At 36.1% G+C, this 27,444-nt stretch overlaps 1 protein-coding gene and 1 non-coding gene across 4 annotated transcripts; one reads left to right on the forward strand and one right to left on the reverse strand.

Moving 5' to 3' along the window:
* The first annotated feature begins 21,407 nt into the window (after positions 1-21,407).
* On the forward strand, positions 21,408-21,494 carry LOC114915313 (small nucleolar RNA Z161/Z228). The gene has a single exon (XR_003803285.1). It is a non-coding gene; the product is annotated as a small nucleolar RNA Z161/Z228 (small nucleolar RNA).
* A 1,217-nt stretch (positions 21,495-22,711) lies between these two features.
* On the reverse strand, positions 22,712-27,016 carry LOC109791355 (nudix hydrolase 23, chloroplastic). Of its 3 annotated transcripts, none has more exons than XM_020350646.3 (8): positions 26,801-27,013; positions 25,769-25,900; positions 24,808-24,884; positions 24,547-24,682; positions 23,830-23,970; positions 23,674-23,735; positions 23,271-23,345; positions 22,712-23,092 (listed from the first exon to the last, which is right to left on the reverse strand). In XM_020350646.3, exons 1-7 carry the CDS (start codon positions 26,846-26,848, stop codon positions 23,285-23,287), a joined length of 657 nt encoding a protein of 218 aa, XP_020206235.1. In that variant the 5' UTR covers positions 26,849-27,013; the 3' UTR covers positions 22,712-23,092; positions 23,271-23,284. The 3 variants fall into 3 exon arrangements, with proteins under 3 accessions (XP_020206235.1, XP_020206234.1, XP_082915562.1); XM_020350645.3 differs by having other exon boundaries at positions 22,712-23,099; positions 26,801-27,011; XM_083059436.1 differs by lacking the exon at positions 25,769-25,900 and having other exon boundaries at positions 22,712-23,099; positions 26,801-27,016.
* Between the last annotated feature and the right edge of the window lie 428 nt (positions 27,017-27,444).

The following is a 27,444-nucleotide window of genomic DNA, read 5'->3' on the forward strand; positions in this document are numbered from 1 at the left end:
GCATTGGGCATTGTTTTAGCTTGAGGGTCTCCATCTCAATCACATCAAGTGCAAGATTGGTGGCACCGGGCGTGAAGAGAAAGACTCATCTCAAGTTAGAATTGCATCGAGCATGCTTGAATGGGGCCAGGTGTGGAAGGCTTGAGAGTTCTGTAATTTGGTGATATCAGACCCAAATTTTCGTGGTGCCCAATGTAACCGAGCTAGATCTCTTTGTTTAGATTTCATAGGGTGCCCATGTGATGACGGTAGGCAAGGGTCAGACAAAGACTTTTTTCCTAAGATGGGATCGAGCATGGTGTTTTACCATGCCAAGTGCGAGGTCTCAGGGCCTCTACCTTAGCCACACTTGGTGCAAGTTGTATTGCATTAGGCATGGGCAAGGTAGAGAGCTCCTTACCTAGATGTCGCTAGGCGGAAGATAAGTAGCATTAAGTGTTATCTGCTGAAGAAAAACATAATGATATGGTTGATGAAGTGTTGAGTTAATGAAGATTTAAGTTGTTATATGATAATATAATGAATGAGTTGTAAAAATGATATAGTATATGATGATTGTGTTGTGAGTTGTTAGACGAAATGTAGACATGCGATGTGAGATGTGTGTTGACCATGTTGTATGTTGATTGTGTAGTTGAGTTGAATATACCATGTATTGTTGAGATGTTCATTGATTTCAGAGTTGTATATGAGTTGTGATGATTGAGTTGTGGGATGTGAAATTATGTATTGAATTTGTTGTTGTGTTGAACCTATAATGAGATGCTATGTTGTTGAGTTGTGTTGACCACTTACAACTAGGGGAGATTTTTTTGAAAGTTTCATATCACATTGTGTGGATATTGTGTTGTGGTATTCCGAGAGCCCAATTTGTTGAAAACACCTTCTAGGAAGTTGACCCTTGAAGTGAATGTTGTGTGTTGTTTCTTCTTTAGGACTTTGCTGGTACTGTGTGTCGGCAAGGTTGAGACACACGTGTATGAAGCGACCATAATATTGTAGTCAGATCGAGTTATACTGATTACAAGTAACCAATCGAGTAAAATATGAAGTCGGGAACTTAGTTCCTAACTGAGTATCGAAAGTTAATTTTTAATATTTGGAGGGTAGTCGATGGGATAATTTTATAAGAAGCTTAGTTAAGCTAGCTAATACCATGGTAGGCCCGTATCCAACTATTTTATCTTGACAATAGTACTATGTAACACCCTGTTTTCTAAAATAATAACATTATTATATTTTTTATATTTTAGTTAGAATTATTTTTATTTTTATAGGTGGGAAGATATTTATATTATTGATTTATCCATTCATTTTAATGGGAAAAAGGGAAATGGGTTGGGTTGACCCAACCCAATGGAATTTTAAGAAAAAGGTCAAACAAAGTTAACCATATCTGCCTCATTTTGTATTCTGAAGGGTTAGAAGAGAAAAGGAAGAGGAAAAGGGAACTCTGAATAGAAGTTTTAAGAACCATCTCAAACTACATCAGATTGTTCCTATTGACACAACAAGGTATGAGGAGGGAAATGAGTGATTCATATGTGAGTTTACGATAAAGAATGGGTAGTGGAAGAAATCCCCAAATTTCTAAGATTTTTCTATTTCTTTTATGAAGCTGAAATTCATGATTTAATTAGGTTTTATATTGTTTTATAAATTTGGTTGTTATATTGTTTGCTAAAATTAATGATATAGATGATAATTGAATTCATTAGGATGTCTTCTATAAATTAGGTTTCTTGTAGATTGATATCACCTTAATTATATGAATTAAGGAGTAATTGAGAGATTTTACTTATGGATGTACCTTATTATTTTTGTAATATCTTTCTATGTGATTAACCAAATCAATTTTTGTTTGTTGGGTTATAAATTAGTCACTTGTGACTATAATTTAGACTCTATAATTATGTAAAAATGTTAAGAATTGATTAAGTTATGCGAGTTATAATTTCAGTCTCCATTATAGTGTGTGAAATATAAAGTTTTGTGTTATCAACCATCGGAGGTGACCTTAACAACATTTTTAGGCTTCATGTTCTGCACAAAAGTTGTAGCCTTGGATGTTATCTTTCCAATGACATTGGAATCACTCAGAAAGGATGTGTATAACTCAAGTTATGGTCAAAATAGTGAGTAGAGGTCAAGCTATCAGAATTTACAATGCCCAGCACAAGTATTCTATTTCAGATTACATTTTTGATGTTTTGGGACCGCTTTTTGGTATGTTTGTGATACTTTATGATTTCTTAGTTATGCTTTATAATATTTATGATATGATTGAATGAGTTTGATGTGGAATTGTGAAATATGATATTATATTGATGAATTTTGATGATGATTATGAATTGTATGATGTCTAGTAATGACTATTGTATGAATATATATAAATGGTGTGTATTTTTGAAAAAGATAGATATGCTAATGCATCACTATGTGGGCAAGAGATCCTAACTAGGTTAGCACCTCAGCCCACACCATTCATCTGCAGCATATCAGAATGGACTAAAATATAAAGGAAAGTAAAGGTACAAGTGGGGGGACCAAACCAAAATCCACTAAGAAAAGGCAAAGCAAAGAAAGAAGGTAAAGAAAGAACAAAAATAAAAACCAAAAAAAGATCATTGGGCCGAAGCCAAAGCACAACAGCGAAACCCACCTAAAGCTAACCATACAAATCAAACATGTCATATCTAGTGCCAAATCAAACCAACAAATACTACACATAGCAACCATCCTCATGAGTACTTATTTGATTTAGAAGCTCTTGATCTGGCTCGAGTTCTAGGCCTATCCGATGCTGACTTTTTAGGCTTAGAAGGTTGTGCCTTAAGCGGATCAATGCAGCCCTTCTCCCAGTCATATCCAACAGCCTCAAGGAGAGCCATATCATGTTGAACTGCCAGAGGAAAATTAGCCCAACCTTTGCAGTAAAAGTCAGCTGCCTTATTGAGAAGGTTATCCAACTCTACATCGTGAGTATATGGGACACGCGTCTTAGTCTTAGGGACATGTGGAAGGAGATCCACCTGCTCTGGTTCAGACTCGGAGGCTGCATCCATAATGGCAGCAAAATCCCATTTTTTATGACTTGTACTAGTGGCTGGCATATGTATATTTGCTGTCACATTGACTACACCAGCAACATGATCAGCTGCAGCACTTGATTTGTCCGAGCTGGGCTAATTTTGGTCAATGGAAAGAGCTTCTAGAGAAGGCATACCTGCAGCACCAAAAACCTGTTCCTGTTCTCCTTGGCTGCTATTCCTGCAATATCAGTCCCCGAATTTGCCTCAAAATTTTCATCTGCATCACCAATTAAATCCCCTGGAACTGCACCAATATTAGCAGCTTGTGTGTGAATTTTTGCATCAATTTTTGCAGCTGAAATAGTTGTTGCATTTGGTTGAATAACAACAGCTAAAACTGCACCCTTGGCTGCTGCTGGTCCTGCAATATCAGTCCCCAAATTTGCCTCAAAATTCGCAGCTGCATCACCAATTAAATCCCCCGGAACTGCACCAATATTAGCAGCTGGAGTTTGAATTTTTGCATTAGTTTTTACAGCTAAAACAACTGCTGCATTTGGTTGAATAGTAGCAGCTAAAACTGCACCTTCAAAGAAACCTCTTCCAAGAGGTATGATTTTCCAGCCAGCAACATGAGTCCACAACCGAGCAAGTTTGGCTCTCAATTCCACCACCTTCCAAGGCTTTTGGCCCTTGGCCCTTCTTAGGAGGTTGCATCACATAAGCATTGATGTGAACTTGAGCATGGTGCATAGTTGTATTGTAATGTGGTGATGAGGATAGCAGTAGATGAATTTGAAAATTGATAATAAAGTTATGATTGGATATTATTATTGATTATATGTGGGTTAACTTTGTATTGGATGGGAATTATTTCTTGTAACTCACTTATGAACGTTTGTTTTTCTCACTCGTATGTTTTGTGGTTATTTTAGGTAATGATGATCTTGATGTGGGTAGGACTCAAGGTGTCGAGAGTTGAAGTTATGAGTTGCTCTGATAGTATGACAGAGGCGCAATGGAATTAGATTAGGAGTTTATATATTATTTGAATATACCTTTTTCTTTTCAATTTATAAACTATTGTAAAGTCTATACTTTATAACTTCGTTTCAAATTGGTTGAATGTTAGAGGCAATTTTCATGTGATCCTATTTTACTTGCAGTTTTAATTGAAATTTTTGCAAATATTTATATTGTTTGTTGGGGGTAGAATGGGTGTCACATACTTTACTTTCTTGTTTAAGTGGCGTCATCCAAGAAATCGAGTTGTTGTGTTATAGATTTTTATTCAATTTTCTATTGATCGAGCAAGCCTAAAAAATCATCCTTTATTGTCGATTCAATAAGATCAAGTCATTTAAACTGTTCATCCTATAATGTAGGAGATTTCCTAGTTGAAATACATGACAACACATATAGTTGTTGTGTTGAACATATAATGTGTTGAGTTTCTTGTGTTGTTCATATGTGATGTTCAATTATGAAGAAACATGTTGTTGTGTTGAAATTAAAGTTATTGTCTTGAAATATGTTGGCTATTGTAATGCACTATATTGTTATGTTGTTGACGATGAGATTGATGGTGTGATGTTCCTATATTGCATATATGTTATTTCTTTTTTACTCTAACTTACTCTTACTTGTTTCCATATGACGTGGATTACGATGATCATACATGGTATGAGAGCAAGACAGAGATAGGGTTGAAGAGTTGTTGTGGAGGTTACCTAATGACATAAGAGCTAGAGGACATTTTGTTGACTTCTTGATGGTGGTAGATTTGTATAGACAATATAGTTGTTTGACCGATAACTTAGGATATATAATTATATTACTGGATTACTATATTTATATTGTATCTATTTATTTAATTAATTTTCCTTTATATGCGTGCAGTATAATACATGTTATAACATTTGTATATTCATAGTCTTAAGTTAGATATTTTTCGCTACTAGTAATTATGTCATTCAGTATAGGAACTAAGGCGTGTTGTTACAACTTTTAATTTAATTATTTATTGAGAAAATATAATTTAAATTAAAACATATTTCAAAATATTTTTAAAATCATTGCCATTCATTTACTAAATTAAAAAATTATAAAATATTTAATTAAATTTAAATTAATTTATTAAAATAATAAATAAAATTAAAACTATAAATTAAATTATATATTATACTTTTACACACACACAAAATTTTGTAATAATTATATTTTAATTAATAATAAATTTTTAATATAAATATATTTATTAAAAAAATTATATATTTAACATAAAAGTATAAATATATTTATATAAAAAAAATTATATACTTAACATAAATATTTGAACATTACATAATTATATTTTAATTAATAATATTTTGAAAATAAATATATTTATTTAAAAATTATATATTTAACATACATATTTTTAATTGCATTAATTAAATATAGTAAATGATTCTTTATCGTAAAACATTAATTTATTTAAATATTATATTACTAATTTAACTTAAATCTTGGAGCCAGCTATCCCACCCTTTGAGGTGTCTCCAACGTAGCGAGAAGATTAGTCACTGCTATCAGCGGTGATTACTATAGGGACGAACTAAAAAATATATATATTTTAATTAATAATAAATTTTAAATATAAATATATTTATTTAAAAAATTATGTATTTAAAATACAAATATAAATATATATATTTAAAAAAATTATATATTTAACATACATATTTTAAAATTACATTAATTAAATATAATAAATAATACTTTATTAAAAAGTTTATTTAAATATTATATTAGTAACATCAATTAAATAATAACTTAATACTTATATATTACCTTTAATATATATAATTAATACTATATATAATAATGTATCCATGAATCAGATGTTTCTAAAAATATTACATTAATTTCATTGATTAAGTCATATCTTAATACTTGTATTATATTTTATTATATATTTTTATTTTGATATATAAATTTTAAAATATTTAGTAAAGATAATAATGAAAATATTTTTTTAGATATAAATAGTTAATTTTACCAAAATTCATAATAATTTTTAAAATATTAATTAAATATATAAATTAAGAGATAGTTTGTTAAAGTATAATTGAACTTTTAATTTAATTATTTATCAAAAAATTATTTTATTAGTAATATAAATTAAATAATATCTTAATTTAATTTAATATATATAATTAATACTATATAATAAAAATATTATTTTATTTATATTTTTATAAAAATATTATATTAATTATATTGATTAAATAATATCTTAACACTTGTATTTGATTTTATTATACTTTTACTTTTATTCATATATATATATATATATATATTATTTTTTTTTATTTTGATATATAACTTTTAAAATATTTTGTAAAGATAATAATGAAAATATTTTTAAGATATATATAGTTCATTTTAGCAAAAATTATAATGATTTTTAAAATAATAATTAAATATATAAATTAAGAGATATATTGTTAAAGTGTAGCATAAAAAGGGAAGATGGTTTAATATTTACATCTACGAGGAGATGTTAGTAATAAGGAGTATTTTGGTGATAATTTTTTTTTGTAATTAAAGTTAATAGAACTTTAGCAAAAAATTAAAAAAAAAATGGTCAAGTATCATATATTAGAATCTACCAAGAAAAGTGACTGTAACTTTTAACATAAGAGGAAAGAATAATGTAATATTTGTATCTTTCAAGGGATGAGGGTTTAATTTACTCTAGGTTTAATACATCATATGTTTACTACGCTTTTTATAAATATTTTATTGAGTTCCTAAGCTAAAAAGCTTGTAATTAGGTATTTCATATTTTTTTTCTTATATTTTTTCAATGTAGTCCATGAGATTAGAAGTTTTTTTAATATGTAAAAGTTAACAAAATATTATTTATATCCTTATACTTGAATAGTCACATTAAATTATTATTTAATGTTATTATCATGTGTATCAAAGATTATGTTCATGGTTAGGGAGATTAGATAAATTTCAGTAGAGAAATAGAGTTTGTTGTTCGTCACCCGAGGTTGGAGTCAGTTCGGCCACAAAATCTGCCAGGCATTGAGCTTTCAGGGGGCCGCGGCATTCATACTTGATGCCGAACTCGGATAGTTCTACCGACCATGCTATCATCCGTCCGACGAGCTCTGACTTTCTCAGGATTTGTTTGATTGGGTAGTCGATTTTGACGATCACTTGGTGGCTTTGAAAATAAGGTCGGAGACGCCGAGCTGCGGTGACAAGTGCTAGTGCGAGCTTCTCAATCATCTCATACCGTTTCTCCGTGTCTTGGAGAACTCGGCTGATGAAGTAGATCGGCGTCTGCACTTTCTGGTGCTCTTGTACTATGACTACGCTGATTGCGCCTTTTGCCACGGCCAGGTAGAGGAGGAGGTCAGTGTGGTGATCCGGCCTCTGGAGGATTGGCGGAGTCGTGAGGAAGACTTTGAAGCTCTTGAAAGTGTCTTCGCACTGGTTCGTCCACTCAAAGTTCTTTGGCTTTCGTAGTAGGGTGAAGATGGGCCCTGCCTTCTTCGCCAACCTGGGGATGAAACGTGAAAGAGAGACCAACCTTCCTGTCAGGCACTGGACGTCATTCACGGTCTGGGGGCTCTACATCTGGATGATGGCTTTGCATTTCTCCGGGTTGGCCTCAATGCCCCTGTTGGTGATCATGAAGCCAAGAAATTTACCTCCCTGGACACCGAAAACACACTTCTCTCGGTTGAGGCGCATGTTATGTTTTCTGATCTGACTGAACACTTCGGCCAGGTCGGTAGCATGGCCTTTGACGGAAGTGGTTTTGACCACCATGTCGTCAACGTAGACCTCAATATTCCGCCCAATCTGTTGGTGGAAAACCTTGTCCATCAGTCGTTGGTAAGTGGCCCCTGCATTTTTTAGACCAAATGGCATCACTTGGTAGCAAAAATTGGTGTGGTCAGTGATGAACGACGTGTGCACTTCGTCTGGTGGGTACATCATGATCTAGTTGTACCCGGAGTAAGCATCTAGAAAGTTGAGGAGGGCATGCCCGGATGCTCCATCGACCAGCCTGTCGATGCTCGATAAAGGGTACGAGTCCTTGGGGCATGTTTTGTTCAAGTCAGAGTAGTCAACGTACATACGCCATTTCCCTGAGCTCTTCTTCACCAGTACCACGTTTGCCAGCCACATGGTGTACCTGACTTTGTATATGAAGCCTGCGTTCAGTAGCTTTTGTGTTTCGGCGATGATGGCTTCTCGTCTCTCACCGCCGACCTTCCGTTTCCTCTGGGCCACTAGTTTTGCCTCCTTGTGGATTGCCAACCTATGATAGATGAAGTTAGCGTCTATACCTGGCATATCGGCGCTCGACCATGCAAAGAGGTCAGCGTTCTTGGAGATTTCGGCTTCAAGTTACTACCGTAATTCCGGGCTTAGCTGCTTGCTTTTTTTTGTGCATTGTCTAGGGAGTCTGCTGACCTGAAGATCATCCAGCTCGTCAATGGGACTCGGCCGTTCATCATGAGACTCTAACCTCGGATCCAGGTCAGTGATGTCGATTTGGGTGATATGAGCCACTGTAGGAGGGTCACTTTGGCGGCGTTCCTCGGATGGTGAGACCTTCAAACTTTCGGCGTAGCATTACCGAGCTGTCTTCTGGTTTGCCTTGACGGAAATGACTTTACCACCACTCCCTGGGAATTTCATTGTGAGGTGCGGGGTAGACACCACTTCTCCGAGTTGGTTCAATGTCGGCCTTCCAATGATTATGTTGTAAGACGTGTTGGCTTCCACGAGGAGGTATCGAACCATGATCCGCCTTGAATCAGGAGAGGTTCCAAAGGTTGTCAGCAAGTCCACATACCCTCGAGTGTGAACTTGTTCTCCTGCAAAACCGACAAGGGGTTCTGTGTGAAGTTAGATGAGGGAGTGAGGGATGTCTAACCTGAGGAACGTTGGCCAGTATAGGACGTCAGCTGAGCTGCCTTGGTCGATCAGTGTCTTGTGGACCTCCTAGTTGGCGACCTCCACAGCAATGACCATTGGGTCATCGTGATTTGGACAGACACTAGTGTAGTCATCGTCGGTGAAGGTGATTGGTGGTGAGCTTTGGTGCGAGGCCGAGGTAGCAGAGTGGACATTGTTGATGCTGCGCATGTGTCTTTTTCGCGCCGAGCTGCTAGAGCCTCCCCTTGCGAAACCACTTGCAATTGTGTTGATAACTCCCTGCAAGGGAGATGACCCTATTTCTTGTCTTACCTCGGCCTACATTGCGCCACCAGCATTTTGTTGAGATCCAGAGGGTTGGTCTGCGCGGGTGCCCGAGCCGCAACCTCACCCTCGTCCTCGTCCGTTGTAGCCTCCTCGATGACCTTGCTGTTGTAGACACCCAATTTCGTCCGAGGGGCATACAAACAACAAGATAGGACATCAGAGGGCCCAAAAGCCCAAATCAACTATTTCTAGTGGTCCAGAACGGGCCGTTCCAAAATCAGAACAGGCCGTTTTTATGTCTGGAACGGGCCGTTCTTGAATTGGAACGGGCCGTTCCGGGACTCTTAAAAGGCCTAAACATTGTAGGTTGGAACGGGCCGTTCCAAACCAATTAAAGGGCCTAAAATACTTGGTCTGGAACGGGCCGTTCCTAAACCTGAACGGGCCATTCCAAAAGGTTAAAGAGGCCTAACAAACCTAGTTTCGAACGGTCCGTTCTGGGAAGGGATATTAGTGCTAATTTATACCCCGGAACGGGCCGTTCTCATTTCAGAATGGGTCGTTCTAGTTTCCTAGAACGGGCCATTCTGATTTTAGAACGGGCCGTTCTAGGGTGCAAAATTAATAAATAACGTTCGGATCCGGAACGGGCCGTTCCGGCCCACATCTGATGCCTATAAATAGAAATCTCGGGCACAGTTCTCAGGGACCCCAAAATTTCGTCCAAAACTCCTTAGAGCTCGAAATTTCTCTCTCTCTCCCTCCTATTGTATTTCTTGAGTTTTGTGAGGCTTATTGTAGTGTGAAAGGTTGCCACAAAGCACCTGAATCTTCATATTTGAAGATCCAATAGAGCTCGTTCAAGAGGAATTTCAGTCAATCTTCTTCTCTCTCTTTTATTTTTTATCTTTGATAAATATTATAATAAAAGCAATCATGTAGACATTTTAGGGTCAATTGTATAATTTAAATTTCAAGCATGTAAATAGTTATTAATAAAAGGGGATTTAATATTTCTATTATTATTATTTTTAATTGTAATTTCATCATAGGGTACCGATTAAGGGCGTTGTAGGGGTGCTTAATACCTTCCCTACACGTAACCGACCCCCGAACCCAATTCTGGTTATTCAGGCCATTATTGGATCATTAAAAACCTTTTCTTTTTCCGGTGTTTTGAGTAAAATATTGGTGGCGACTCCATGAACTCATTTTTCAAAACCATTAATTAAGGATTAGTCTAGTGTCCGGGCATTCCTTAATTGATGAGACTTTCAAAAGGATGTCTAAACCATAGTTCGCGAGATCGAAAATTTTTTGGTTGCGACAGATGGCGACTCCACTGGGGACCTTTTAAGAGGGTCAGGCCCATATAAATGATGAAATTAACATTATAAAAAATAATAATTTAAATATTTTTCCCCTTTATTTTGTTTATTTTATTTGTTTGGCTTTCATATCTGTTTGCATGTTTAAATTCAGCATTTGTTTTGAATAAAATTGTACACAAACCTTTGCACACAACAAATCCCCCTACACCCGAGGGCATGAGAGTATTAAACATAGGGAGTGGTTGACGTACGACCGGCCCAAGTTTGGCCTTGGAGCCTGCGAGCCTTGTCGGAAATCACACTCAAGGTGATAACCGGTTACTCTAGCCCGAAATACTGTGACAGACCTTAGAGTTTGTCAGGTGATGGCGATAGAGATACTGGGTCCCTATAATGGGGCACCTTGGGGGCCTTAAGCCCAGTGAGATTAGAACCGTCCTATACAACACACTTTTCTTGACAGGGACCACAAACCAAGGATTTGATCATGATCGTTTGTGGGTGCACGTTGATTGAGCATATGTGTGTGCATTTGTTTGTATTATTTTGTTCTAATAAGATGGATTGCAATTTTAAAATAAGCAAACAATAAAGAAAAGAAAATAATAAAAAAAATTTATACCCCTTTGTACATTCTTAGATCATCATTCCATTAACATCATATAGATAGTTTCCTTTTTAAAAAAAATGAATAAAAGAAATCTCATCTTTACCATGCATCATTTCTCTTTAGATAATAGAAACGTGATAAAGATTAGGCAAAAAAAATGACATGCATTCTAGATGAGCTCATTAATTTCATTCATTTTATTTTATTAGCTAAGGAGGATTAGGTTGCAGTACGTATAGAAAGTTAAGAAAAGTAAATGCTCTAATATGTGATAGTATCTGCGTTTTAAAGAAAAATCCAAATTAATTTAAAAAAAATAGTATGATTGGGCTATTGCTTTGATATGTTTGTTGAAGTAAGTTTTCTGAGAATCTAATACAGATTCTCACTTAATACTGTCAAAATCTATTTGAGCATTCACAGATAAACAAATCAATGAGACTAATATTTATTATTCTCAACTTTCTCTACATGTTTGCATTACATTCATTTAGAACATATCCCTTCTTGTAAAAGAATAAATGAGAATAAAAAAGGAAATTGACCTATGTGCGTTAGTCGAAAATAATGGAAAACAAGCCATGCATAAAGAGTTGAGGGTAAATCATCAAGACGCCAACTTTTGCCTTAAAAGGACAAAGTCGTGTCGTGCAACCGTAAATCCAAGCAGAATAGGAATGGATGAATCCACACTTCTAATGAGTTGTAAGCTAATAAAGAGAACCTGAGGAGGATGAATCTCTCAAACACTAAGGCAAAGCGAGTAGAGTTTTTTCGAAAGGTGATTTCAACAAGAGAGAAGCATTGCTTGTTAAGAAGTTGCTAGAATGAAAACCCGCAAAGGGTCTTCTAGGCAAAAAAAATAAAAAAAAAGAACAATGTTTGTTTGAGCTGAAAATCGAGAGATAGCTTGAATGTTCCTCTTGAGACTTCATAGAAAGCTCTATCATTGCTTCTACCCATTCCTACCTCTTAGGAAAGACTCAAGATATTGGTTGGCAACACCTTCGTGAGAGAAGAAGCCAAATGACCTCCCTCTACATGAGATCTTCTGAAGTACCACATCCAAGCAAGTGTAGGACTAGCTCTACAGTCTGACAACTTAGGTCTCTCTAAGGGGCAACCTCCCTCTACTTCTTTGTGTATGAATCACGAACTTGGGGCATGCCCGGGCCCTCGAGCTACATTAAATGGGCACGTGTAAATTGGAAATTCCATTTTAATGCCATACACTTTTCTACTTCATTTCTCTTCTCCCTTTTATCTACTCTAAGCCTCGTCAACAAACCCTAAATGAACAAGTACATTTGAAATAAGGACGTCATTAGAAACAATGGCTTTATACACCATAAAAAAACACATAAAGATAAATCAAATTTGGCATGACTTGTGGATAAAAATTCCAATGAAATCAGTGCAAGGGGCATCGCCCTTTAATGAAGGAATGAAAGATGATCACAAATGCTGCAAAGACAAAAGCCCCACAAGAAACCCACTAAGAGGGCAACGCCAAGATTAGGGCAAGGTCCGCTAGGAGACCCACAAACAAAAAGGGTAGCCTAGGCAAAAATGAGGATCAAAACAAAAAAAAAGGTCCGCTAGGAGACCCACAAACAAAAAGGGTAGCCTAGGAAAAAGTTAGGACAAAGCAGCATCCCAAGCTAGGCAGCCCGGGAAGATCATTTAATCGATACGCAATCCTAAGTCATCGCTTAGCTTTGAAGGAAATAATAAGCCAACGTAGAAAATGATTTCCTCACTTTGAATGTGCTTGTTCATCAGCCTAAACCACTAGCCTACCTCGACTAGCCATTCTTCTAAAATCATTTTTGAAAAAAATCCTTTCTAACAAACTTCTGCAAAAAATATATGTATATATCCTATTCCTCTCTTTCCTCTTGACCTATATGGCATTAAGATAAATTTGAGAGACACACGGAGTATGCACAGTGAACACTCACAAGGAGAAGATGGAGGTGTCCTAGAACAGTCTAGGTATACCTGATCTAAGGGCTAACATATCATATTCGGTACAAGCGAGAGAGTCGAACTACACAAACCTCAGGTTCAAGAAGCAACACTAAATTCGACACGGCTAAAAGGCTAAAAATCCATGTCATTGATCAATACGCATAGATTAATTCCTTGAAAGTAAAAATAAATTTGCATTTTAAGCATTAGCATTGAAGCATCATTGCATAACATGCATATGGCACAAGTGTGCACAAAAGGGTGTAAGTGCACAACAACAAAAAAAATTTAAAAATACAATCCATTTCTGCTTTGCATTTTCTTTTGCATTCTTGCATTCTTTGTGTGTTTCTATCCATCACTTGTTGGAGGAATCAAGAAGCCGAAGCACTCATAAAAAAGATCAACAACTAGACAGTGCCTTAAAGCCAAGATCATGTCAAAAAGCATAGCCCCAACAAGGGCATTCCATACAAGTGGTTTCATATAGCCACCAAGAAATAAAAGACATGTCAACAGCAAGACGAGATAGAACCAGACGAGGAAGAATAATCAAGTTCACAAGCATGAAGAGGCCATCATGCCTTACTCCTCAATTGAATGAAGGATGATTCAAGAGAATGCCAAGACTAAGAATGGTTTCCTTACCAAAGCCAGGAGTGGCTTCCAAAATAATACTCATCAATAAATATTAAGCAAATAACATCATCATGGGATGGGATCCCTCCACCAATGATGATAACAAAAGATAAAACAGCAAAAGGCAAGCTTCATACATGTTGAAAAAGCCGAAGCATTTAGAAAAATAGCAGAAAAAGGCAAGCTTCAAACATGAAAAAGCCGAAGCTAAACAAATATAAAATTCAGAAAAAACCTACCACAAGTAAACGCCTGAAGAGGCATCACAATACTCACATGGCAGGGGAAACACCAGAATCCCTATCAGCCATCTATCGTCCATCAACACAGGGGCACATCAAGTACATCTTGCCCATCCTCCTTGGGGCATTTTCTATCACAAGTCAACAACGAGGGTACCGTCGAGTACCTCAAATCGAAAAGGAATCACCATCAAGTATCCACCCAAGATTTCAAAGGTCCTCCTTCAACAACCATCCAAGTTGAGAGTCGCTATCGAGTCACTCAAATCAATGAATGACAACGAGGGTACCGCCGAGTTCCTCGAAGTCGAAACCAGGATGCCGCCGAGCTCCCATCTTAGGTCGGTTGAAGCCTTAAAATCAGCCAAGCTTGATTAAGAGTCGCCATCGAGCCGCTCAAATCAATGAATGACAACGAGGGTACCGCCGAGTTCCTCAAAGTTGAAACCGGGATGCCGCCGAGCTCCCATCGTAGGTCGGTTGAAGCCTTAAAATCAGCCAAACTTGATCGAGAGCCGCCATCGAGCCGCTCAAATCAGTGAATGACAATGAGGGTACCGCCGAGTTCCTCGAAGTTAAATTCGGGACTGCCGACGAGCTCCCACCATTGGTCGGCTGAAGCTTTAAAATCAGTCCAACTTGGTTGAGAGCCGCCGTCGAGCCTCTCAAATCAATGAACGACAACGAGGTTACCGTCGAGTTCCTCGAAGTCAAAATCGGGACCGCCGTCGAGCTCCCACCATAGGTCCCGATTTTGATCTAGGTTCAACAAGGAAGACAAAGGTAGGTACTTGGTGAAGGAAAGGAAGTTGACGTGAGAAGGGAGGTGTTTGGGCGGAAGCTATTTAGGAGATGGTGTTTGGTGATTTAGGTTGGCTCACTCCAAGGTAGGTGGAGGCCACTCTAGGTATCACTCTCCAAGGGTGGAGAATGAAGGTAGGCTAGCCAAATTTAGCTAGGGACTAAGGATAGGGACTTGAGGCATAAGAATGCTCACTCAAATTCATATACATCCAAAGTATTTACAAGGTGTGGGGTGTTGGGTATTTATAGGAGGGGAGGCATCTAGGGTTGCATTTGGAGTAGGCAAATGCATTCCAAATGAAATGCAAATGAACCCTAGATGCAACTTGGTGGCCAAGGATGGAATCTTTGGGTTTAGATTGGCTATATCTAGGTGCATGATAAGACCATGCAACCTTTGCCCTCCACTTGGGCCTAAGTCTTTCTAACACCAAAAATAGATCCAATGAACACCAAAAAAATGTGTCACCCTTCTAGTTAACACCCTAGCCCAAAATTAAAAACCCTAATCATCTAGAGCACCCCATAATACAAGGGTAAAAAGGGAAATACAAGGGAAAATAAATTCTAAGTCCTAAACACCCCAAAATACAAGGGTAAAATTGGAAATACAAGTAAAATAAATTCTATGATTAAAAAGAACTTAGGAGCTAAGGTCCAAAAGTGGCCTCACTAACCCATTCCTCTTGCCTCCTTTAATATATCACCTCTTGGTCTTCTCGGCCTTAGTGTTATTCCATCACAGCTTGATCGAGAGCCATCGTCGAGCCTCTCAAATCAGTGAATGACAATGAGGGTACCGTCGAGTTCTTCGAAGTCAAAATCGGGATTGTCGTCGAGCTCCCACCAGTGGGCCGGTTGAAGCCCTAAATATCAGTCCAGCTTGGAGAGGCTGAGCTCAGAATATACTCCCTCTTTAACAAGCTACGAATAAAGAAACACACTACCATGAGACAAGTAGAAGCAGTAGGAAGCATCTACATCAAGACCAGAAGCCTAGATGTTTCGGTTTACCATCCTTATCACCCGACGGAGCATATAAACCAACACTCAGTTGCTCTTAGGGACAAGGATACAGGTAAACACCATCTACCCGAAGGAAATGGTGTGGGGGGCATCTACACTGCTGAAGTAAAGGAGAAGATTCGGACATAGCAAGCGACTTAGGGCATTCACATGGATCTTGAAGCCTAGATGTTTTGGTTCACCATCCTTGACACCCGATAGAGCATACAATCCAACACTTAGTTGCTCCAAGGGGCGAGGATAAAGGGAACACTGTCTACCTGAAGGAAACAATGTGAAGGTATCTATTGTCAAAACAAGAGTGAAGATCCGAATTTTCACCTCATTATCACAAAAGAAACAATGGAGCTTTTACTCAAAGACTGAAGATCAGGTGTACAGTTTGTCAACCTTGTTACCCAATAGAGTACGCAATCAATGCTCAATTGCTCTAAAGGGTGAGGATACGAGCAAATACACATGTCCAAGGGAAGCAACATAGAACCATCAACACAGAGACGAGAAGAAGACCCGGACGAAATGTCTACGTCTTTACTTGCCTTTGGAAAAACAACATAGCTATTCCAAAGGACAAGTAAAGAGGGACAGCTGTAGACATCCAATTTCGTCCAGGGGGCATACAAACAACAAGATAGGACATCAAAGGGCCCAAAAGCCCAAATTAACTATTTTTAGTGGTCTAGAACGGCCCGTTCCAAAATCAGAACGGGCCGTTTCCATGTCTGGAACGGGCCATTCTTGAATTGGAACGGGCCGTTCCGGGACTCCTAAAAGGCCTAAACATTGTAGGTTGGAACGGGCCGTTCCAGACCAGAAATGGCCGTTCCAAACCAATTAAAGGGCCTAAACCAGAACGGGCCGTTCCAAAAGGTTAAAAAGGCCTAACAAACCTAGTTTGGAACGGGCTGTTCTGGGAAGGGATATTAGTGCTAATTTGTACCCTAGAACGGGCCCTTTTCATTTCAGAACGGGCCGTTCTGGTTTCCCGGAACGGGCCATTCTGATTTCAGAACGGGCCGTTCTAGGGTGCAAAATTAATACTTAACGTTCGAATCCGGAACGGGGCGTTCCGAATCCAAAACGGGCTGTTCCGGCCCACATCTGATGCCTATAAATAGAAATCTCGGACATAGTTCTTAAAGACCCCAAAATTTCGTCCAAAACTCCTTAGAGCTCAAAATTTCTCTCTCTCTCCCTCCTATTGTATTTCTTGAGTTTTGTGAGGCTTATTGTAGTGTGAAAGGTTGCCACAAAGCACCTGAATCTTCATATTTGAAGATCCAATAGTGCTTGTTCAAGAGGTATTTTAGTCAATCTTCTTCTCTCTCTTTTATTTTTTATCTTTGATAAATATTGTTATAATAAAAGCAATCATGTAGACATTTTAGGGTCAATTGTATAATTTAAATTTCAAGCATGTAAATAGTTATTAATAAAAGGGGATTTAATATTTCTATTATTATTATTTTTAATTGTAATTTCATCATAGGGTACCGATTAAGGGCGTTGTAGGGGTGCTTAATGCCTTCCCTACACGTAACCGACCCCCAAACCCAATTCTGGTTATTAAGGCCATTATTGGATCTTTAAAAACCTTTTCTTTTTCCAGTGTTTTGAGTAAAATATTGTTGGCGACTCCATGAACTCATTTTTCAAAACCATTAATTAAGGATTAGTCTGGTGTCCGGGCATTTCTTAATTGATGAGACTTTCAAAAGGATGTTTAAACCATAGGTCACGAGATCAAAAATTTTCGGGTTGCGATAACTGTCACTGGATGTATTGCCCGAGGTGACCCGCCTGGACGAGTTCCTCTATACGGTCTCAGAGTGTGCGACATTCCTTGGTGGTGTGACCGTGGTTTCTGTGGTACATGTAGTGCTTTGACCTATCCACGTTATTGGGACTGTGCCCGGGTGGTGGTAGAGTGAGCAAGTTGTTGTTGCTGGCTTCCTCCAGGATGTGCACTCGGGGCGCACTCAAGGGGGTGTAAAAGTCGTACCTCCCTCCTTTATTTACCCTAGCAGCCTTCTTGAACTGGCTGTCATTGGTGACCTTCATCTTGTCTTTGTCACCATGGTCTGGCTTTGCCTGTGTTTTGCCACGAACCTGGTCACGGAAAGCGGAGTGCTCCTCCATCAAGATGTACCATGCAACTTGGGCACGGAGTTCATCCATGTCAAGGGGAGCTCGTCGACACAGGCTTTCCACGAAAGGTCCAGGCTTGAGCACCATGAGCATGGCGTGCAGGGAGACCTCGGGTTTCAGATTCTGAATCTTGACCGAGATGCTGGTGAAGCGCTCCATGAACGTCCTTAGTGATTCGTCGTTGCCCTGCTTGAGACTGGCCAAGCCGGCTAATGTGACATGGTGAGGCCGACTCGTGGCATACTACGCCGTGAAATCGCATTACTAGAGTGTCGAAGTTGTTAATCGACTCAGCCAGTAATTGGGTGTACCAATTGAGAGCGGCTCCCTTGAGCGAGGTCGGAAAAACCCTACACAGAATAGCATCTTCGTTAGTGTAAAGGTTTACCTGCGTAATGTACAGGTCGATGTGCTCGTCCGGATCTGTCGTGTCGTCGTAGCGGTCGATGTGGAGGGGCTTCCAGCCAAAAGGTAGAGGCGTCTCCATGATGTCGTCCACAAAAGGATGGCGACGAATGCTCGCCCGATTTCCCGGGGCCTGGCCAGGAGCATTGCTGACTTCATGGGCCAACCTATTCGTTGGTGCGTGCGACCGATGTGTGGCAGGCCTGGGAGTCGGTGCCCTAGGTGCAGTCGGTGGTTGAGAAACCGAGTGCCCCTCTTCCTCGTGTTGGTTACTCGATTGAGGGGGTTGATCAAAAGGGCGCCGAGGAAGCTGGGCGCAAATACGCTCATTCTCGGCACTCAGCGCCGCTAGGTCAGTCTCGTTCGCGGCGCGCAGCGCTGCCAGGTCGGTTTCATGCTTGGCACGAATGCTTTGCAGGTCGGCGGCGTGCTGCTGCCGCATCTATTCGACTTGTTCGATCAGTCTTCTCAATGCTGCTTCGCTGTCCATGCTTGTCGTGCGATCTATGTCGTCTGCTGCTCGTCTACTATGGCTTCAGGTGAAAACCATAAACGTGGCCGATAAGAGCTGTCTTGATCGGCCCCACGGTGGGCGCCAAATGTTCTTACCGGAGATCAGTCGTAGGGACGATCTGTTGGCAAGATCGGTGAGCCTCCTTCGCTAGGTACGATTGTTGTTCTAAGGCGGGGGTGGTACTTGCAAAAGAGACTCCGATGCTAAAGTTAGTATTTGTGGATGTATGGGTCTCGTATAAGTAATGCACATACCTTAGTGTGAATTAGGGTTTATCTGGGCCTTGGGCCCGAGATCAGTTATGACCTATTTGGATAGCGGGCCGACGTTGCCCAGCATGTGTTCGAGGTCACTTTGCGCTGTGATACCGAGCTCGAGCTCGGCATAACGGTACGGATAGTACAATAGCCAAACTCAAGAGTAGCTTGGGCCCACCATCCTCAACACTGATCCAATCTTCCTGTATCCTCATAGTCATAGCCCTAGTGGTGGGTCCCCTAACTTGGCCTCTACCATCAAGAGTTGTCAAAGTAAGCTACTAATATTGACCCACCAAGGGTTGCTCAAAACGTGAGCCAATCCAGCTCGACTCGGCCCATTAGGAGTGTAAGTGGGACAGGTTGAGTCGAGTTTAGATGAATTTGTTATCCAATTTGATCAAAATTCAATTAGATGGATTCTGTCAGGTTTATGCAATTTTTTTTTTTAAATTTAACCCAACTTAACCCGATCATGAATGAATTGGTATAAATTGCATTACTTGGGTCAACATAATTATATTATTTAAAAATTTTCAAAATAGTTGTAAATCATTTGATACTGCAAATGCAATGTTATTAACTCATAAAACAAATACAAACTAAATCAATCCTTGTATATTAAATATGAACCACTATTTTTTGTGTGAGTATTTTTTTTGAGACTTTTCTTTGATAAGAGAATTTGTATAAATTATTTTAACTTCTTATTTAATTCAGTTTTCATTTATTTACCATAATTGTTTATCAATTAAATATTAATTTTTAAATAAATTGTTAATAAATAATGTACTACAATATAAATTATTTATCATAATCTAAAATATAATTTATATATTTAAAAATATCTATCTTATATAAATTTAAATATAATTTATATATTCAAACATAACAGTATTTATATATATATATATATATATATATATATATATATATATATATATATGTGTGTGTGTGTGTGTGTGTAATTTATTTATTATAAATTTTAATTACATATTATATACAATAAACATGCAAGTGTATTGTATATGCTAAAATACTAGTTCTTTTGATACATTGTTAGAAATACAATTTTATTAACCTATAAAGTAAATAATGATACAAACTAAATTGTAAAATAAATTTGTTGATTTGTTACATTATTATCAACAAATAAGACAAAAAAAAAAACCTTTTATAATCTTATATATGAGAATTACAATTATGTTAACAATAGGACAAAAAAAATGTAAGTATCAACCACAACTAACTTAACAAACTTCTAATGTCAAATATTATCAAAATAATAACTTAAAATATTACTAAATAATATTAATTTGATACTAATTATTATAATTTTTAATTAATATGTACAAAATTTAGTGAATAATATAAATCTATAATCACATAAACTAATATTTAAGAAAAAAAATATATAAATAAATTTGGTAAGTGAAATCACGAGTCAATCTCATCAACAATACCATGATGAACGAAACTATATTTTTTCTTATAATCACAATGGGCTAATGTTTTTGGTACAATTGGCTCAAACTTGTTTTGAGTTAGATTAATCTACGACTTCCAACTCAATTTGATGACTTTACCTTTGGATTAATTTTTTTTATTTAAAAAAGTGTCTGCTTTAATAAAATAAGTATTTTTCTTTTATATTTGGCAAAACTAGTTTTATAAATAAATAGTTTAATGTTGTTTTTTTTTACAAGAAACAACTCTTATTTATTTTATTTTTTTTGAAAAAAAAATAATTTTTTAAAGGATTTATTATAATATTTTTAAAAAATTTATACAAAATGGTCCGTAATAAGAGGCCGAAAATGTAATTCAGAAGAAAAAAAATGAAATATAAGAACGCAATACTAGGGTTTTGACTTTTGAATGGAGGATTCGAGATAAAAACAGGTATTCCTTGCGGGGCCAAAATAAGGCCCATGAACTCAGCCCAAACTAACGATGGCCCTTGAAATGAAAAGTGAGGGTAAAATCGTCAATACGCACAGCATGCATCCATTCCCTTTCCCTCCTAACCCTAATCCCTCTCCTTTAAATACCGTCGGTGATTCTGTGCCTCATCGTCTCTTCCATTCCGATTCCAATTCCTAACCCTAAGGATTAAAGTTTTGTATTGTTGTGCGATTTGGGTTTTTTGTATGGTTCCCAATGTTTAACGTCGTTTTTTCGCATCAATTTTCAATTTCGTTTTTCGGATCGAAAGCCATATGATGAGTTTGGATTTACAATTTCTCACGACGGTCGTCTGAGATTACTGTGATGCATTGATCCTCTATGTCTGATGGTTTTCTCTAATTTCCTTTTCTCTTTCTTTCTTCGTTGCAAAATCTGAATTTTTAGGTTCAATTTTATTATTATTATTATTATTATTATTATTATTATTGTGGCGGGTATTATTACCTCTGATTTGAATTCACAGAGCGATTTGAACTATTGATAATTTTTATTTGTTTTTTTTTTGAATTAAGAGTCGAATATCAATGATTACGCCGTGTCATTATGGGGCGTTTGTGTTTTCTTAGTACTGAAAAATAATATATTTTGTTTTTACGAAGAGATGCTTGCTTTTTCTGCTTAATAAAAAATTGGATTGATTTTTGTCATATAAACATTACTAGCTTATATAAAAAAAAGATTCAATTGTTATATATTTATTTTCCACTTCTCTGTGAATAATGTCTTTTATTTTTTTCAGATCGTTTTGATAGTATGTAGCATTGACCGAGTTTATGCCGATTATTATTTTGTTAAAAATGTTTAAGAGGCTAATGTTGTTCGAAGGATATTTGCAAAAGTGAGCTGATTTGCAATTGGGTATCGGATACAATTTTTTTGGTAATAACTTGTGGGTAGGAGTTTTAAAAGAAGAAACCTGAGTAGGAAATTTAATTTTACGTTATTTGTGGATGGGTTTAAATCGCCAAGTCTTTTTTTTTTTTTTTTTTTAATTTGTCTGATTACTGCTATTTATGAAAAATTATATCGATTTGTGACTCAGAAACCATCGTCCCTAATTCTTTTAGTAATCCTCCACAAAAATGCCTGCCAATTGGTTGATTAGCTGGAAAATAGATTTTTGAAGAATGTTAACCTATGAATCAATTATGCATCTTAAATAATTTATGTAATTGATTAAAAGGGAATTGTCATAAATTTTTCTTCGGTGGACTATAAAGTCAATAGGATGTCGTTCAACGAATGATTTGCAAAGTGGAAATCAAAATATGTTTCTAATATAAAGTTTTGAATGAAAAGCTTTTCATGGATAAATCAAAAGATTTTACTACCGAAAAATAAATTGATAAGTTTTGGTATGATAACAGGTAAGCAAATTGATTTGATTCTGAATATATTTTGAATTTCATAATCAGATTTCTTTGTAATTATTATCTTATTAATAACTAATAAGAAACTAGCTTTGAAGCTCTAATATATTTGACATCTAATATATAGAGAATAAGCTCTTAGTTGTATAATACCTATGTTCTGAAACACAAGTGGGAGTATTCTTCAAAAGGATTTGTATTAACAATGTACAATAATTTGGTTATGATATAATAACATAAGTAAAGAGGAGGGGTTGTTTCAATGAATTACAACATTGTAACAATTGTCTTTCTAAACTTAAAGATGGTACCATAAAGTCTTTCTTGCATCAAAAGCTTTGAATGAAAAAACAAAATGTTAATTAGAACAAACTGTCTTTCTTGTAACAATGGTGAGTTTTAAGTCATAATCTTATATGCGAGTAGTGCTGATTTAAAATCAATTGATTGGATTCTAGAATCTGATGCCAAATACTTGTAACAGGCTCTCTGAAAGACTCAACAAATATCTTCCACCTACAATCTCCAGACATCCATAGTATCAACAAATATCTTCCACCTACAATCTTCAGGCATCCATAGTACATAGTACATCATTATTTCTTAAATGATGAAAGAAACTTAAAAGTTCTAACAAAAGACAATATTATGTTTATGTTCACTGACATGTCCAAAATGTAGAAGTACATCATTATTTCTTTAGTTTAATGATATATGTAGTGTAGGAGTGGGCTCACCAGCATGTCATGGCTCATGATTTCATATGATCATCCAATGTATAGGCATGAATATCAGAAGCACCAGTACCAGGCCTAACAAAAACCATCAGAACTAAATCAAGCATGTGAACAGAGGTATAGCTACAAGTAGAAGTATTCAAAATAAGCAAACCTTGTACAAACACAAAGAACAGAGTAACAAGTAAATGATTAATTTATAACTTTTCTATAACATTTATCCCACAGCAAAATGACACTAGCAGATAGACTCACACCAATTAGTTGAGACATATGGAGTTAATCTTTCTAATAGAATTATTCCTAAATAGAAGCACAATTACTAAATAAAATGTTGAACTTTCTTACCTCAAACCATACAAAGTAAAAAAGATGAACCATTCTACACTAAAAATGGAAATACCTTTTGTTAATGGTACCATAATGGAATTTTGGTTTTCCTCCTGCTTTCATATCCTCAACATACTACAGCCATGAGAAAACACCATAAGACACATTATAAGCAGGAAAAAACATACCCAAAAGCTTTAAATAAAAAGGTTAAAAATCTGAACCATACCAAACTTAAAGTAACCACCATTGATGAAAAAGATAAAGAACTGAAAGGTATTTCATTGAGTGAGAAAAGCTGACATTCTGATGATTCTGGACCAGGTGAAAAGTGGGGCTTCTTTAGCCTTGCTAAGAAGATTATATATGTCTGCCTCAAACATACCATAATCATGACCAGATAGAAGGTCAACCAAAAAAAGAAAATAAATAAATAAATTAATGACTTAAATATATTTTTAGTCTTGCAAAAATGAGCAAATTTTGATTTTGATTCTAGTAAAAGAAATTCGTTTTTCATCTCTCTAAAATTTATAACTATTGTTTTAGCGTATGATTATTTTTAACTAATTATTTGTTTATTAAAATTTAAAAGGTTAAGTAATCATTCCAGTGCTATCTAGAATTGTTAGTAATATCATGTCACTATGTGACACCTAATTTTTTTTAATAGATTTTTAAAATAAATATTATTAACTACCTTAAAATGATTGCTAAGACAAAAATCAATGACTTCAAATTTTATAGAGATGAAAATTAATGGAAAATATTTTTCGGAGAGACTAAAAGCAAAACTCACTTATCTTAAAATCACCAAAATAATGTTTAAATTTTTTTAGAAGAATGAAAACAATGAATTTTTTTTTACAAAGACCAAAATCAAAATTTGCTGATTTTATATTAACTAAAAACATATTTAAGCCATAAATAAATAATTCTTGCTTACTTGACCAATTAAAGGAATATCCAATTGAGCAAAGGGAGAAATCACTTCCACTTCAGCATTGGCTTCCTCCCTAGTTTCCCTAATAGCACCTTCCATGGCTGACTCTCCAATTTCCAAATAACCAGCAGGAAGCGTCCTTGTTGACCCCAAAATATGAAATTAACAAAGTTCATCAATGATAAGAGAAGCAATGTTCATCACAGAAAGAAATTTATTAGTATTTTTGTTTTATATACAAATTTCAGAGAAGTTCAACTGTACCATAGGCCATAAGATGGTTCAATCTTCCGCTTGCAGAGAAGCACTTTGTTATCATGTTCAATGAGGCAACCAACTACCTACTTTGCCATCCAAATACATGCCATCATAAGAAGAAGAAGAAAGTAGTAAGTGCTATAATAAACGGTTATTAGAGCGATTTTTCCAGATACAATTCAGAGTATTTATCTAAAAAAATACAGGCTTGGTCAAATACTTTTATAAGGAAAAAAACAAGTTAAATCGGAAATTCAAGTAAAATAAATCTAACTTAAAATCAACTTATGCACCTTATATAATCCATGCATTATATTAGTTAATATTGAACCTTTTCTCCCAATGTCGGTAAGAAATGTGACTAAAATATCCACCAAAAGCCATAATATTTAAAATAAGTGATAGACTTATGATTACTAACTGTCAAACACTTTCAGTCTAGAGGATCATACTAAACCAACTTGAATAGAACGTTAGGTTATCCACAAAGCTGTAACATTCTGCACATCTTTACAATTAAAACAATAGAATTCAAACCATCCTTCTGAAAACTGCAAAGTAATCAATTTCTTTACTAAAATAAGAAGTATTATTAGATAAGAAATAAGAAATATTGCTAAATGCGATGATGGGATAAAATGAGGCCATAGCTTAAATTTAAGGGTAAGATTATTTAATAAAATAGGAAGTTCAAATCAGCCATCAAAACTCAAAATATTCCCACATATTATACATGAAAGAACAACTGAATCTGAAACCAATTTTATTTTGCATAAATGGTTAAATAGGCTTCTTGCACAGCTGCCATCATGCACATCACACACACGTCTCGTATTCCACTTTTAAGCAGTGAGAATATTCATACATTCAAGAAAATTTCCAATTAGCATAAATAAAATTTCTCACATTTCTTCTTAAGCACTAAATTGTATTATGTATAAGCTCCCGTGATTTTTAAGGCATTTACCATTTTTGGATTCTGATAGGCAATCTTCCCACAACTTGTACATATAGCTCTCAACCTTTCTTCTCCCTCAGGTATTTCATGCTTTGTTGGACCACCACACCACTGACAGAACTTAACGTTTTGAACTTCTCCCTACATTGCAATAGAACTCAACAATAAGACCAATAGTTATAAGATATGGGGTTTAATGATAATGATCTGCCAGTTTAAGAAGATTTATATTGTCGACAAATAAAAAATTATTGTCAATGTGACTTTTAAGGTAGCTGTTGTAAAAGTTAACAAACTTAATATACGCGGTACTTTGTTACACTAAGAGTGTATACCTTTTTTTCTCATAAGATAGGATAGAAGAAATTGTATGGTACCCTCAGAAATTTAAGAGTTCTGGTACTGTTATTGTCTAACTCTCTTTCTCTCCCTCTCTCTCTCTTCCTTAGTGTGCCCAAACTTATTCAACAACTGGCTCAGAAAAACAACTGTACCAAAACCCTTATATTCTCTAAGTACCATTTCTACTCCCAAAAGATGGATGGTAATGAAATTTGTAGAGTATAGGGATCTACAATTTAAAGATTTTGGCATAGTGTGAAGACAGCTTTCTAATTAAGTCCATGGAAAATCTGCGGCAGAAAAGGGGCATTCCTATAACATCAAAAGCCAATCCATAATGCAAGTTGCAACTATATTATTTAAAAGTGTAGAGTTATCCATCTACCTACCACCACAAACTAAACTCCAACCAACCACATCCAAAAGGATCTCAAATCCTACACACACATCAAACTTAATTGTACATGTAAGTGAAATTGATTAAAAGCAGACTACACTAGAGAATGGAAGGTTGAACACATTAAACAACATAGCTATAAGGATTGATTTCCCTTAGTTTGAACCCAAAGACTTGTTATGACTAAAACAATCTAGGGGGGTATTCATTGTTATTCTTCAACAACCCAATTCACTAAAAAGTTAATTAATGAAAAGAAAAAAAGAAGAAGAAGAAGAAATGTAATGGTTAAAGTAACTCACTGGAGAATGAAGTGATGAAGCAGGAGAGTGATCAGAAGAAGAATCCATGCCCTTGATTTATACGAGGCTTCCAAAGTTGAATAACAAACGCAGATGAACAACCCGTGTTCTTAAGAGCTGAAGCATTGTGAAGTTTTATTCGTGGATCGCGGAACAAGGAGCTTATTGATTGCAGAGAGGTGATCACAGAAAAGGAATGTTATCCTCTACAGTTGCGGTATAACTTTAGGATCGTGCGGTTCCCTTTTCAACCGTTGAAAATTTACGAGCTTGCAGCTTTTTATTACTTGTGGTGTAAAAAATATTTTGGACGGTGAGGATTTGCGCAGTTGAAATTTCAACAGTAGAGAATCCATTTCCGACAGGGACAGAAAATGATGTTTCAGCAACAAAAATGATGGCGACAATATCCTAAATATAATTTTAGTCTAGGAAAGTATACTTGGTCAAATTTTACTGTGAGATGATTCTATTCTAATATAGTTTATTAATTGTCTTTTCTTTGATTTTTAAATTAAAATATAGAATTTTAATAGTAAAAATTATCGTTTACTCTATTTTTTAATTATATGTTTTCAATATTCTTTTTTAAAAAAAGAATTTTACCTACCGGTTCCACCGAAATTTCCAATCATCTCAAACTA

The sequence above is a fragment of the Cajanus cajan genome, chromosome 7 (assembly GCF_000230855.2).
Source record: "Cajanus cajan strain Asha chromosome 7, NIPB_CcT2T_4, whole genome shotgun sequence".
NCBI classification, from domain to species: domain Eukaryota; kingdom Viridiplantae; phylum Streptophyta; class Magnoliopsida; order Fabales; family Fabaceae; genus Cajanus; species Cajanus cajan.

Coding starts and splice junctions, on each gene's coding strand:
- LOC109791355 (XM_020350646.3), bottom strand. CDS start 26,848: ATGGATTCTTCTTCTGATCACTCTCCTGCTTCATCACTTCATTCTCCA. Junction 24,885..25,768: donor CCTATCAGAATCCAAAAATG/GTAAATGCCTTA, acceptor ATGGCAAAGTAG/GTAGTTGGTTGCCTCATTGA. Junction 23,346..23,673: donor TATGGTACCATTAACAAAAG/GTATTTCCATTT, acceptor GGTTTTTGTTAG/GCCTGGTACTGGTGCTTCTG.